This window comes from Oryzias latipes, chromosome 24 (assembly GCF_053564925.1).
Source record: "Oryzias latipes strain Hd-rR chromosome 24, Olatipes_Hd-rR_3.1".
Classification (NCBI taxonomy): Eukaryota; Metazoa; Chordata; class Actinopteri; order Beloniformes; family Adrianichthyidae; genus Oryzias; species Oryzias latipes.
Window position 1 is genome coordinate 8,312,886 of NC_136260.1, and position 15,936 is coordinate 8,328,821.

At 40.2% G+C, this 15,936-nt stretch overlaps 1 protein-coding gene across 15 annotated transcripts in view; it reads left to right on the top strand.

The window, feature by feature from the left end:
- Positions 1-15,936, top strand: part of myo6a (myosin VIa) — a 129,526-nt gene that overhangs the window by 40,748 nt on the left and 72,842 nt on the right. For all 15 annotated transcript variants that reach the window (XM_011491912.4, XM_011491913.4, XM_011491914.4 and 12 more), the window contains exon 12: positions 6,403-6,547. In XM_011491912.4, the coding sequence (XP_011490214.1) occupies positions 6,403-6,547 (145 nt within the window). The remainder of the gene's footprint in view (positions 1-6,402; positions 6,548-15,936) is intronic.

The window sequence follows — 15,936 nt, forward strand, 5'->3', positions numbered from 1 at the left end:
GTATTCTGTTGTTAAAAGTAAAAACCATGTTAAAAGAGAGATGTTCCTTTTTCTATGGAGTCAATACAGTCTCAATCAGAAATGCACACCACCTGTTACACAAATACACACTAAATGTTTCACACAAATGTGCACGCTGTGTTTCACAAAAACACAATTGTTAATTTCTAAATAATGTATTGTGTTTTTGTGCAACACAGCGTGCACATTTGTGTGAAACATTTAGTGTGTATTTGTGTGTTGTGTGAAGCACAACGTGTGCATTTCCAAATTAACATTGCACGTTTGCGTAAAGTTACAGTTGTGAATCATAGCGTGTGTATTTGTGAACCAGGTTGTGTGCATTTCTGATTATTAAGACTGAATAAACTCCATATTTTTCTGTCTGCAAAAAAATACAACATGAGCGAAACGAGCTGCTCACTTCATCCTAAAGACCCACTTTGATTAAAAAAAACCAACTTCTTTTGGTGTTTTTTTTAAACATGTTCTTGTAGTATTTTTCTGATGATGGAGGACACACATAAAGAAAACTAAGCTTAAAACTGCATTTCTTAGCGTTACTTTATTCAGATCGTTCTGAATCAGGAGCAGATGAAAAAACAGGCTGAAAAATATCTTATTTGTGACGAAGAAAAAACACTGGGCGCGCCACAAGCTCCCTGCACTTGCAGACAAATGGATCCATTAACGTCTTTGTTTTTCTGGCCAGAGCTGGCATCTGGCTTTAAACGGCTGGAAAGCTCGCTAGCCGGTTTTGTTGCACTAGCTAGCGGGAGAGCGCTTAAACAGATGGGGTGATGGGAAGTGTGGGCTGGATTGCTCCACACCAACGGTCCTGCCAAACAGCTAAGAGGTGAATTTCTGTTAAACTTCTGGTGCTCTGCAGAAATTTTCTTAGAAAACAAAGCCCCCCCCCCCATTTTAGCTAATGATGGCAAATCCTAATTAAAAGACCACTGGGAACACTGGGAAAATAGATTGGAGTAAGACTTTTAACTTTTCACTATTTCTTACCACAAAACATAAATAAAATGTGTCCAAAATTTGATGTATGTTTATTATAAAGCATCCAAACTTGTGCTGCTTCTTTAAAATGATCCCTGATCATTACTTTAAGACCAGTAACTGTGTTTTTTTAAAAGGAGGTACAACCTTTTTAAACTTAGTTGTCATGCACTTTTCTCTAACATGCCCCATCCCTGCTAATTCTAAGTTCAGTCGATCAACTTTAGCTCAAACTGATTAAAGTAGTTGAGGGCTGGTCCAACACGGGCCGTCATTTATCATCAACTCAAACCGACAATGACGAAGTGCAGATTTCAGATGGGATCCCGGCAGCGCTCCGTAATTTGATTTGTTCCCTACCAGAGAGTTTTCGTCTTACGGGGGGGGGGGGAATCCTCTACTCCAAAACAGCACAGATTTGGCTCCTTTGAGGCAGACGCCATTTTAATGTCACCCTTCAATACCCGCGCGGTGATTGATTGCTGCAATATTCAGCCTCATCTTCCTCCTCCTCACCTTGGTGTCATTGTGATCAATGCTTCCATCACACGATGAGAATTTGACACAGGTTTTGTGAGTTATATTGCGTTGCCCGTAATTTTTAGGCGCCGTCAAAGCCCAACGGAATCCCGACTGAAACGGAAGACTTTGATGTCTTGATCTCGCCTCTTTAAAGGGAAATCATCGATGACAAAGTTATACAAGCCGCGCTGTTATTATTCAAGCCAGTATATCAAGTCTCTGTTTAAAGAGGTGTAGCTGGATGGGGGGGTTGCTCGCTCCACATCTCAAAGTAAAGCCTCCGGGGAAGCTCAGCTGATGGTTTGAAGTTCCCCATGAAGACCTCTGAGTGCATCTTCATCATTTTCTGCCTCTGCAGAAAAGAGCTGGCTCGGCTGACATCCTGTTAAACCAGCTGCCTCGCACAGCAGGTCTCCTCTCACCCATGAGGCATTCCGCCTCCACCCTGAAGCTACTTGGATAGAGGTCCTTTATGAAAAGTGAAAAAAACAACAACAACCCACTAATCTTATTTTTTTGGTATTTAAACTACAAACGAAAGCCACAAAACGAGGATAAAGATGGTGGATGTGAAGCTGTTGTGTCAAATGTTGCCACCTGATGGCTGATCCATTATGTTCACTAGAATCCTTAAGTCACATGCATTAGGACTCATTAGGAGTTGTCATTTGCCAACACTAAAGATTCACTCCAGCTCTTGCCTAAAGTAGGAAAAAAAGTTAAAGTTTCAAATCTATGTTAAACATCCCATATTCTTTATATTTTATTTAGACTGCATACATTGTTTGCAGTTGCCTTTAAAGGCCTAGTTTTGCTCTGTGCAGGATAACTGTAAGGATCATTTACTCTGAGGCTGGATGATCGTACCTTCTGTGCACTCTGAAGACGGTCTTTCCCACCTCCTCACAAGGAAAGCGCACTTTTCCCAGATTTCTATCAGCACTTGAATGCCACATGCATTTCTGGATCTGTGCTTTGTCAGACATCCCCTCTAATTGAGTTCAATTTGGGGCAAATGTTGGTTTTCTGAGAAAAAAAGCTAAATGTGTAAAATATTTACACGTTTTGGTTTTATACGCATTTGTAATTCATTAAAATTCCGATTATTTTTTTAGTTTTTCTTTTTTGTTAAGTTGAGCTTGGATTACTCTTTTTTTATTTTTAACTTGTTCTGTCCAACGGCTTGGATTACTCTTCTGATCATGTAGGAGTGTGTTCAGGGATGAAATCACCTCATCTTTGTTTGAACGTTCCCATGTGTCGTTTGCTGCACTTCATGCTTGCAGAGATGAATGATTGGCTGTGCAGAGCGACACAGCTCTGCAATCACGTACCGTGACGCACACACATGTGCAGCGTTTGAACTTGTGATGAAATGGCTCCGGACAGCCGTGCGCGTGGCCGTTCATCTTCATCATGGTTACAGGCCGCTGTAGAAATTTCAGCGCCCGGGTTTGCTTTCTGTCTGGGAAAGTGTGAAATCGCAATGACGTGCAGACGTAAAACGACAATGACTCCCTAAACTTTGGCCCACAAGAAGGATTAGATATTAAAAATCACTTCTGAATTACACACCGCACCTACTTAGATTCCAAGATCGTGCCGAGCGAGTCTTCAGCAGTTTAATGACTTCAAGGAGGGGAGCTGTGAGAGGCAAAATGGACAGAGCAGAGCTCTGACTTGGCGTCAAATGCTGCTGTTTTGTCAAAGCGAAAGCAATTAATCGATTTGCCAAGTTCCTCATTTTCCCTCTTGCACCTGCTGCCAGTTTGTGGGCCAGAGATGTGATAATTACCTCTGTGCTGCCTTCATTTCCAGTCTCCTAAACATATGTTTTTTTCCTCTGCTTTGTTTTTGGCCTTTTTGAATTTTAGCTGCTTATTTTCCCCTTTTTTTTTTTTAAACTGTAGAAACAAGTTATTAAAAAAAATCAACCTAAAATTGAATTAGCTTTTTTCTTTTCTTTTTTTACTTGAAGTTATATAAAAAGACTCTACCGGTGTCTGTTCTTTTGAAGACGGCACAAAAAACACACACAAACAAAATAACTAGTGTGTGACTTTAACGCCAAGCAGAGAAGTGTAGAACAAAACGAGGGTTCCAGGAGAGAGAAGGCTGGTAAAACATCCCACAGGATGATCAGCCGGACCAGAGCATCCATTATTCAAGAGACTTGCTTCTGCTCATTTCAGCACTTTGGACATTACAAAATTCTCCCTCCTGTTGTGCATAAAAAGGCAGAATTTCCTGATCTCGAGCTGAAATGTCTTTCAAGTGCAAACATCTGTCTGATAGTGAAGCTTAATTTAATGTGGCTTACAGTCTTTGGCTCAGCTCTAACAGATTTTGGCTCTCTTGTCATCATCCTCCTGATATTGATTTCTAATGAGGTAAGCTCCATTCTGGAGGTATTGATTGTGGACACTGATCAAAGAAATCCATTTAATGTTGTGTAGTGTTGCACTACCAGCTGCCAATACGTGTTTACAGTTATTTACGCAGAGATTAAACTGTGGAACGCTCCCCTTGAGGATGATGACCTCCTCATGAAAAGCGGATGAAGATGGCTGCTGCAGCCGCTCACTCCCTTTCATGTGGGCTTTTCTTTCTTGTTCACTAGTGTTCCCTTGTAAATAACTTCATGTGTAACCTTTGGGTCATGTGGATTTGCTTTTCAGTTCAGCATCTCTGAACAGCATAGTCTCAAAGCTTCATACAGCTGTTTTATTTTGCCCAGAAACAGGATGGATTTTGCTCTCGGGGGAAAGTGTTTAAGCACTGTTGCAGATGCGTGCGGCTTCTAAATCTTTTAAATGTAAGTTCTTTGCATGAAACTATAAGGAAGGAGCACAGTGGCTTTTTGAGATGGTTGCACTGCTGTGTGGACTGTCTCCCTTCTTGTTAGTTTTAAAAACCCAGAGGATCTATTTACTCGCATACATAACGGATCTGGAGCTTCCCATTTCTTATAATGCTAGTATACGTGTCAGGCGTCGAGGTCGCCCTAGCACACCTGCCTGAGTTCTCGTACCTGTTCTACATCCAATTAGTCTGCCTTTATTAGTCCATCACACCCTCTAGCCATTGTCGGTTCGTCTGTTTTTCCCTATGGAAGAAACCATTTTCTGCTGGTTGAAGCCAAGCCAATCCAAGCCAAGCACAACCAAGCCGTGCAAGACCAAGCCAAGCACAACCAAGCAAAGCAAGATCAAGCTTAGCCAAGCCAAGCAAGCCCTTACCAAGCCAAGCTCAAAAAGCCAAGCTGTGTCAAGCCTCGTCTGTTTCATGCTGGATTCATCCCCTCTTCACCATCAAAGTAGATCTCTGGATCTATTGCCAGTTGTCTCTCCTGAAGATTAACCATCCTCTTTTCAATAAACTGCTAACCTTATTCCTGTCTGCATTTGGGTCCAGTTTATTCCAAACCTGACAATATGTGCACATCTACAACTGAAGCTTTGGTTATTTTCCTTATTGTTGGAGACCCATTCCAATGAAAATAGTCTTTTTAGTGTTTTTAACATGTCCTTGTGCCATTTTTCTGAAGATGGAGGACATATATAAAGAACATTCTACTTAAAGTAACATTTCCAACTACTTCCCTTTTCAAATCATTGTGAATCAGGAGCAAACAAAGTATGGTGTTTTAACAAAAAAACAAAGAAAAAAAAGCTTTTTGCCATAATGTCTGTGCATGAAGAGAAGGGCTACAAGCTTCCTGCTCCATTCTGATGCATCTTCTTACAGACAAATAGATCCATGTACTAGTGTTTGTTTTCCTCGTCTGAGCCGGCGTCTGGATCAGAACTGTATGGTAGGATAGCTCCAATATTGCTCACTGTTTTTGTTAAACCGGTAATGTTGGGTTGGGGTTGTGAGGCGCTGTAAGCTAGCAGGACAGAGTAAAAACAGATGTATGATGGAACTAGAGGCCGCCTTACTCCGCGCCAACAGTCCCGCCCACAACTCTGAGTGGGATTTCTAATGAACTCCTGCCACTCTGCAGAAGCAGTCTTAGAAAATGACAGGTTTATTCATTTGGTCTAAAAAAACGGCATTATCATAATTGAAAGACCACTGAGAACAATTTTAAAATGGATAAAAAGTGGGACTTTAACTTTTGAAAACCTCCATACATCAAGAATTTATCGAAAAGTTAGCAAATGTTTGAAAACTCAAATCACGAGAAAACAAATTAATAACCAAAGAAGCACACATTCTAAACTCTCCCCCCAACAATTATAAATATGTGTAGATCAGTCTTACACAGCCAGTGTTGCTTCTTCCAAAAGTTTTGGTTCAATTAAGTTGATTTCTTTACTTTTGATTGTGTTCCATTCTGCAACTGTACCTTCGGTGTCTGATAACATCCACCACCCTAGATAAAAGCTCATCTGTATTCTATATTAGTGAATGCTTGGAAAGGAAAGCATAGTCTGCACTCCAAACTTCAGCTATCTGCTGCACTGCTTACACAACCATCAAACCAAACAAGGAGTCTTATAGCAGGCTCAATCATCTGATCACTGTTGTGTTGCTGGTTTTGTTGCCTTTAAAATTGGTTTTCTCGCTGCTATTTGAAGATAACAGCATGAGAAATTGCATGTGCAGCTTTTTCTTTATCTGGAGTTGCATCCTGACATTCTGTCACTCCACATGTTTTATTGATTTGGGGAAACAGTCTGCAAGTCAGTATGTATAGATTACAATTTTTACCCTCATGTAAGTGTTCAGGATAAATAAACTAAAGTCATTTGTCCCAACATAGCTTCATGTTTTTTCCATCACTCACTCAATCCTGCATTAAAGCAGTTTTTCCTTTCTGAAATGGGAGTGCCTGCCTGAGTTTTTCCCCTGTCTGTTGTCTTACAGGCGGCTGTACCATCAAAAACCAGTCGAGTAAGACGCTGGAGTGCTGTGCAGAGCTTCTGGGCCTGGAAGAGGAGGATTTGAGAGTCAGTCTCACCACCAGAGCGATGGTCACAACAGCAGGGGGCGTCAAAGGAACTGCCATCAAGTAAGCAGCAAGCCCTCCTTTACATTCAACTGCTAATACTGCCCAACTAAACCTGTCTTTACGCTGGGGTTGTGCTTTAAAAATGCAGGGTATTAAATGGTGGAGACGATGGTAAAGTTAATCGTGGTGAGACCATTTTGTTGAAGTGCTTCAAGCTGAAATGAGTCAGACTGCAGGTGTTACTGCACCTTCATTCCAGCCTCATTCTTAACATTGTTGGTGTCAAAAAATAAAACTATTTTTAGGAATGCCTTTAAAACATGGCTGAATAGAAGGGAATCAATTTGTAAACAAAACGAAAACAAACATTATGTATTTTCCCCTCATATATTCATATTTTTACATAACTAATGCATCTTAAAGTCTCACTCTGATCATCTTTTAATTTAGTGGCCCTAGGGAAACTTCGGCCCGCCCATTTAGTTGGCGTTTCACACCTGAGAGCTATTTCAAGCTGCAGGTTTTTATATGTCCTGATTCATCCCTGATTTGCACACGTGGTTTGCCAGATCCCCTTTCTGACACAACTCTGTATTTTCAAGGCGCAGCCAGGAGGGTCTCGCATATAGACGAAATGTGCAAGTGTGAATACACCTTAAGTGACCTGATTGGGACCAAACGGGAACAGAGAAGGAACCATTTTCTGCCAACAAACGTCTGAACTTCAAACCGTTTGTTCAGAATTGCTCCAGTAATGTATGTTAACAGTTATAGTTCAGGGTAACTAAAGAGCAATCTGAGGCCCACCTTTATGTGCAGAGAAATGATGAGTGCAATAAAGAATACTGCGGCTTTTTGCCGTGGAGGGCTATAACAAATCCATGCTAATAATCTACAGATTACAGCCCAAACACATGCAGGATGACAGAATGACTTATTAGAGTTTCAATTCTCCGTTGCTCTGGTTCAAAATGCTGGAACTTCCAGGTCTGAGGAAGCCAGCTCACACACGCCTCAGTAACAGACGGCTGATGTATTGCTTGTCTTGTTATCGCTGTCCAGGGAGCTGACATTTAAATATACAGAAAAGGGAAGCAATCCTCAGAGAAGCGGTGGCAGACTTTGTTTGGCGACGTTGAAACAGCTGGATGATTTGCTTCATCATCATATTGGCCTGAGCTGTGCCAGATCGTATCGGAACTGCTTTGGCCTGCGTCTAATGTTTTATTAAAAGTGTGGAGCCATCTGGACAAGCCTGGATTTTGGAACGAGTTCCATGTGAAAGTCAAACGGTTGTTCAAATGTTGCTGGGAGCTTGTTGTCTCCTGTTCTAACAGTTAATTGAAGCTGGCAGGGGCTCCCTTGACCGCCTCTTACACACCCACACTAAAGTAAGTGAGTGCTCCCCTAAATTTCCCAGAAGGCCTCAGAAATGGCACTGTGACATTCTCTTATCTGTGTAGAAGTTTGGGCGTGGAGAAACGGGTCGCCGGGATACTTGTGCACAATTGAAAGTGGATAAATAAAAGCTATTCTACTTAAATCTTCGTGACATGTTTTTATGATTTACGGATTTGTTTTACTGAACCAGATATTTGTCAAAATAGGGAAGTGTGCAAAAAAAGAAAGACGCCTATTTTTATGGAGCCTTTTACTACTTAAAGCAAGCGAGATATAGGAGCAAAGATGGCCTGAACTGAAGGAAAGAAAATGCTTTCATGGTTGAGACTCCGCCTTGAAGGTTGGGTTGGGGGGATTTACCCTTCAAATGGTTCTAGCATATGACTGAGACGCCAACCTACTGCTCACTCTGGAGGGTAGCAGCCAGTGGCATCAAACTTTCAAGCACAGAGGTGGGAGGACACTAATGTGGGCTTTTGACTTTTAAAGTAGGACCTGCTATTTTTGTAGGATTTTTTTTCTTTTTTTAATGACAGAAGAAATATTCTACTGTTGAGACTTTAGTTTAGAGTAGCAACAGAATCACACTTGTACCACAAAATGAACATTCTACAAGAGATCTTGTTGTGGCTTCAAAATGACGAGCTTGATCTTGCCTCAGAATAGATCCCGCATTACGACCCTAGCATGTGTTACAAGTATTCTTTTATTTCCCTTTGAGCTTTCATGTGACTTTTCTGCTGTCTTCTTAAAAATAGGACAAAAAACAAAGTTTTTTCATTAAATCTGGAGGACTAAGGATTTTATGATTTTATGTGAACTTTACATACAAACTTTAGAACATTTGTGAATACTTCTATAGAAAATATTTGTCACTTTTAAGATTCCAAAAGTACATTTCACATCATTTTTAGTTTATTTGCAAAAGTTGGATTGTAGATGAATCATGTTGGAAATGTGAAACTCTGAAATCATGTTATGTAACACAAAGTAAAAGTTGACATTATAGAAGAAACTCTCATTAGTTTAATAAATTGTGTTATATGGGGCTGGAATATGAAAGAATGAATAATATTCACACCATTAAGGCTTCATTATAAGAGGTTGACCTTTAATGACCAAACTCGCCAAGATAAATGCAACATATGAATGATCAATTTAAAATGGAGTCAAGTTTTAACATATGAAAATGTCAGTCGTGATATAATTGTCAGCGGCTCACAATATAGGATAATCACCGAGAGGAGGAGAAAAAAATGTTACCAACACGCTTATTGCCAGATTTTCCTCTCCGTGTCCCTAGAGGCCTCTAATGTGAATGGAATTCATGTGGAGGAGAGTGACCTTTACACTGTGCTGCAGCTCGAATTATAGCCCAAATTATGCTCATAATCCCCCCTCAAATTTTTTGAATAGCCCTGATTTAGACATGGGGGTAGGCGAGATGAATCTGAAGACATAGCTGTATTGGTCGGGGGCCTTATTTTCATTTTGTGCTGTTAAGATGCTCGTATTCAAAAGATTTCATATATGAGAAGTCTGCATGTAAAGTAACCTGACATATGGCGCTCAATGTAACCCAGCTACTTGTGCGCTTGAGTCATTAAAGCCATCTGTGAGCTTTTAGGCACTTTTTGGCGACTTCATTTATTTGCTTTACTGAAGTCAAAGACCCTCGTCAAACACATAGAGCACAGAATTGCTTTTTTTTTGACTCTTTAATCAATTTGTTTAGCTCTGCTTTATACTCTGTTCAATTTCTATACGATGCTATGATTTGTTAGTCTGTAATTATGATTTGGGTGTTTCTAACATGCTTTTGTGGCAATTTTCAGATGAAGGACATGTATAAGAAAACTAAGATTAAAATTGCATTACTGAATATTTCTCTATTCAAATTGTTAATCATAAAAAAAAGCCTGTTTGTGACGTAGAAAATGCGCTGGACGAGCCTCAGCTCCATCCTGATGCATCCACTTATAGACATATTGATCCACGTACATCTTTGTTTTCCTCGTCTGAATTGGAATCTGGATCAAAACTGGACGACTGGATAACTCCAATATTGCTCAGCATTTTTGTTGAACTGCTAATGTCAGGTTGGGGTTGTGAGAAGCTAAACCAGGGGTCTTTCCGGAAATCCTGCCTTATCTGCTGCTGATTACCTGGATCAGGTGTTTTTAGCCAACACAAAGCTTCAATGGCGCCCTGCCAACAGCTCAGAGGTGACTTTCTAATGAACCCCTGCTGCTCTGCAGGGTCTATGTCCTAGAAAGCAACAGGTTTTTATTTTTATTTTAGTTTGGCTAAAATCTGCATAATCATAATTAAAAGACCTCTGGGAACACTTTTACAATAGATCATAAGATGATCGGAGCGGGTCTTTGAACGAATAAATTATTCTTTTTTGGGGGGGATAAAAAAATGCATAGACAAAGGTTCACAGCAGGCAATAGTTTGCCTGAAAGCAGCACGAGGCACAAGAGCTTTAGTTTAACGGCTTATGGAGAGCCACAGATCCGCCTCCATTTATTTCTTTGCGTGCCACGTTTATTTGAATGCTGTGCCAGAATAACAGGAATCAAGTGGAGAGGGACAAATGTCTGAGAGCTGCAGGACATGTGTGAGAACAGTTTTAATGCCATGAAGACGACTTCTTTTTTTTTTTTTTTTGATTTTTTTATGCTTCCTGTCTTGGTGTCACCACAGTTTCACACAGTGCAGAGATAAGCAGCTGATCCCACCCACAGTGAGGGGGTGTTATCTGCAGGAGAAAATAAAATGGACCATAGCCACGAAGGCAAAATGCCATAAATGGTCACAAATCCATCTGTAGTGAAGAAATAAAGCAACAAAAAAAAAAAGAAAACCAAAATGCCAGACTTCAGCAGCCTGTTCCTATAAAGATATTGGTAAAAAGAAGTTGAAACTTTTTGTGATTTTGAAACTTCATCAAGTCCCTTTAGGTTTTCCCAGCTCCTCAGAATGCCGTGACCAGACTGGGCTTACAGTCGTCATAATATTATTAGCTATATGGAAGGAAGGGACTTCAAATCAAAAGTGATCCCAACATATTTTATCTCCCTCTTTATGACTTCACCTAATGCTGGACTGGAAGATTACCTGTTAAATGTGACAAGAGGATTGTCTGCACACACGTTGACCTTAAACATGGTGTGTCAGACAATTTTAAGCCTGTCACACCGAAGAAGGTTTCCTCTTTCATCTGAGGAGAAATGGGCATGTGTGGAGAAGTAAAAAGCTTCTTCCTGCTGCTCTTTGCCTCATGTTGGCTTCCCTTTCCTTAGCTGTAGTCTGTAGAATCTCTGTCGTCTTCTTCTTATTATGTTTTTTCTTTTAATTTGTGAGTTTTTCCCAGATAAAGTGAACTCTACAAACTGTAATGGACCCGAACAAATCCCAGAACTCTGACTTATCAGAATCTAAAATGGGAGTGTGGTTATTAATGGTTGGAAGTGGCAGAACACAATCAAAGTGAACAGTGGATAAAAATAAATGTTCCTCACAGATACATCTTAAAGCTGATAGAAGAAACAAACAAACAAGCAAAAAAAAAACTCTCCACCAACAGAAAAACTTTTATGTCTGCTCAAAAACATCAGGAACATTCCGCCTCCCTATGAAGAGCGTTGTTTCACGGGACGGAGGAGGTTTTCAGCATTTCCTTTAGGGAATACTCGGAAACTGCTTGGATGTTTTTCAAAGCAACAACTAGCTCAGCTACAGCGTGCTTTGATGGGCTTTCTGCATCTGCTTTGTATGCCACTCTTTGCTGATTTGCTGCACTAATCAGCACACATCAGAGGGTATACATTAATATGTACGGGTAATTCGTTTTATAATGAATACCTTTTAGCCTATCTGCATGAGAACTTCTTTGAACCACTAGCCAGATGGTGACAAATGCACTTTGTCCAGGAAAATCTGACTCAAATGACTCCGATAATTTACCTGTCCATCTAGAATGTGGGCAATGGTTGTTTCTACTAGGAAAGAATAACACGTTGTAATTCTTAGTGGGTTTAATAGGATATTAATTTGTCATTGTTTCCTGAAAAGTGAAGCAAGCTACAGATTTTTATACTCGTATATTTTAGGTTAAAAAAGTCGAGAGAAAAAATCTCTTTGAACTTTTTTTTAAGTTTGGATGATGAGGAGTGATCTTTCCAGCTCCAATGCTTTGGGTCATTTGGTTGGCATGCTTATTCCCCACAGAGCTAAGAGGCGCTGTGAATCCAAATTGTTCAGAGATCGCTTTTATCCTATGATGAAACATTCCTACCCGGATGGAAAGAGCCTCTTCAGGGATGAGAGCCTCAATACAGCAAGCATGAGGGCTCCTTTAATGGTTTGATAAAAATGTAAATGATGTTGAGCTAATGTGCTTCTAGGTCACTGGATCTCAATCCAGACATGTGAGAATTTTATATTTCAACTGGAATTGTTTTCTTTGGGTTTTTTTGCATGTGAAATGTTAAACACACCATAAAAAATGAAATTACTGGTAGGAGACAGTTTTTTTTTGTAAAAGTGATGAGCTGGTTTAAATGAGTTTCCTTTGGTATCATGTGGTGCTACATTTAACAATTTAATCATCAAGAAGAGGACTCCTGTTTCTCTTATTAGAATAAAACTGTTTAAATCGAAGTATTATAAAATATTAACACCTGATGGAAAATTAGTTTTGTTGTAGCTATCTAGTAATATATTACAAAGACAGGTGGAGGCTAATATGTAAGGCATAATTGCAGATGAGGCAATGCACACCCGGATACCATGGTCCGGGTGTGCATTATCATACATAGCTTAAATATTCTGTATCGCTGCGCTGGCTTCTCTAAAACAAACTTTAGCTTCATCATCTGGACGAAAACAAGCGGCAAGATGTGAACCTTCTCTCTGAACTGATGGTTTATTTAACCCACTGGGACAATCGGCATATATATATATATATATATATATATATATATATATATATATATATATATATATATATATATATATGGAAATGATGTTTTTGGTTGTTTTGCTATTTTTTCATTTATCGCATGTTATATCGTCATGGCAATATTGACCACTATTATTGACCACTATTACTTTTATTTATATATATATATATATATATAAAAATATGGCTTTCCTTTGCTGCTCCAGTCGAGTTCATTGCTGCACCAAAATAGTCTAAAGTACAAAAACTTTACTGAAATCAAGGGCTGCACGTTATGAGGAAACCCCCGTGATAATAGTGGTCAATATTGCGATGACGAAATAACATGCGATAAATGAAAAAATAGCAAAACAACCAAAAACATCATTTCCATTTCACTGCAACAGTTTAAATAAGAGTCAAAATAACTTAAATTATACTCCAAATGACCCGCATCTACATAGGAGGCCAACATCTACCATAAAGAGCTCCATCCGGTTGGTCAACAATGTAAAGGCGTCCATCCGGTTGGTCAAATGCATCAGTGGATTTATTTGATTCATTAAATATTTCAAGCTGCCACAAGATTGATTTAGCACATTTAAAGTAACCATTTATTGTTATTTTCAACGTCTTTTGCGATATGCATATATAATTGATTGTGGAGGCCTGCTGAATATTTATTTCTTTTGTAAGTGAATATTTATTTCTTTTGTAAGTGTATAAGCGGGATAATGGCCTTCGAGGTGAGCATTATCAGAAATGGACTTGTGAAAGCAACCATGCGACGTGAAGGCTTCTGCGTTGTGCTTTAATCTGATAATGGACACTTCGTCGGCCGTTATCCCTTACGTAACGGACATCTCGGAAACCTGAACCATGATGATTGCCATCTTCATGGCTTTGTAAACATGAGGATTCAAAAAAAGCCATATCCACGGTGGTGGTGGGGTGCTCGTCTGGGGCTGTGGGCGTCCTTCTCCGGTGGGGCCCTGCGTTGGGCTCTTCCGGCGCGGCGGGGGGGCTGCTTTCCTGGCTGGGCTGGGGCGGCGCTCTCTTTCCCTCTGCGCCTCCCTGCTCTCTGGCTCTGGGGGCCTCGCGGCGGTCCTGCTGGCCCTGGCCTGGGTGACGGTCTTGGTCGCCCGGGGGGCGGTTGTTCCCTGCCTGTTCCCGTGTGGCGTTGGGGGAATTCCGGCTGCTGCTGCGGCGGGGGTCTGGTTGTGGGGGTGGCTGGGCGCTCCTCCTCCTTCTTTTCACATTCCACCATCCATTTTAGAAGAACATAAACACTCACTTGAGCACAGGTGTTAGCTCACCTTTGCACTAATAGTTTGCATGATTGAATGAATGAAAGATTTCACACTAGTTGGTTTAAAGGCATAGGTATGCGTTCGTGAACACTATCTGTTTTGTGTACATGTTGACATGTGAACATTTTTTGCAGCTAGCAGGTGTGTTGATAATATTTGAGTGTGTGTGGACAGGCCCCGCCCTTTTTGTACTACATTTGAACCGTACCGTAATGATAAACAACCAGTAAACCTGTCTGCTCTATGCTGCTTCATGGTCTTACCCCCCCCCCCCCCCTCTCACTATCACCCCCCCCCCCCCCCTCTGACATCCCTCCTCTTCTTCTTCCCTTCTTTCCTTTTCCAACACCAAAGATTTTCAATCATGGTTGAAATGAATAAAGTTTGGCCTCAATTACAAAAGGGGTTTATTCAGACATACCTTTGGTTTGTCTGAAGATTAATAACCCCTCTTGTTAAAGTAAAATATGTCCAACACAAGAGGCCCTCAGCTCTCATCTGCCTGCCTAGCTGTTGGACAGGACAAGATAAAAAAAAAAAGCCATATTCATGGATCTATTCCATGTTCACTTAAAATGAACAAAAACATCTTGTTTCCCTTGGCCAACAAATGTTCATTTTGTTGATGATGAAACTCAATGTTTCTCTGAAGTCTGCTCTAAAAAGTTTAAGATAAGACTAAAATATCCCTCTCTTACTGCTGTCCTGGGTGTACAACCTCTTGGTCTCATAAAATGCTGTCTGTTTTTGAGATACTCGATTCTCTGAGCGATTGTTGAAGCATTGATCTCTGGTTTTTGGGAAGTCTCGAACAGTAGTGCAGGCGGAGCCATTTTCAAAGCTCTGGAGAAATCAAGAACATGGCCTCAACAGCGCTTCCTGCTTTGGCCAGATAAGAGTGGAGTTGCCGAAGCAGGCTGATAATAGTGTCATTAAATCACCCTTCAGGACAGTAAATAAACTGCAGTCGAGAGGTGCTTACCTGCTTGCAGAGTGGAGCTCAATAATAGTCTTTTTAGGTCTGCAAGGATTTGGGATCCTAAGGTACTCAGGAAAAAGTTATTGGGGTGCTCTGTAATCCTACATATTTGAATGTTGAAGCTCAGAGCTCGATCTTCTCAACAGAACTTGGGCAAATGGAAAATGTTTTATTTTAACATTTTTTCCCCTCTTGCAGATTTACACCAAACTATATATCTATATATATCTATATCTATATCTATATATATCTATATATATATATATATATATATATATATATATATATATATATATATATATATATATATATATATATATTGGGATATTGTTTTCTTTGGTTTTCTAACGGCACAGTAAGAGTTCAGATGATTCAGTTTCCAATGGATAGAATAAAAACAAAAAAACCCATTATGTTGTGTCAACATTTAAACTCTTGACTTTGTTAGTGGTGAGAAAAAGAAGTCATTGTGGCAAAGTTTTCCGTCTGCCAGTCTTAAAAACAAACTTCCTTGCCCCATTTGCTGATCTCACACAATCAGAATCCCATTCATTATTCACAAGGCTTCTTATTAAATTGAGCTTTCCTCATTCCAGTGTCAAAAAGTCAGGTCACCATGGCTCATGCTGACAAAATATAGTTGCATGAATCCAATGTATAATGAACTCGCAAAAGCAATCTAGTCTGAACTGCCTAATTACAAGCCACGGAACTGACTCCTGGTGTCATGAGTGGCCTCTGTAACCTTTGACGGTTTAAAAGCTGAATGAGAGTTGGTCCGTTTCTGCGGCAGAGAAGTCAGACGTCTCAC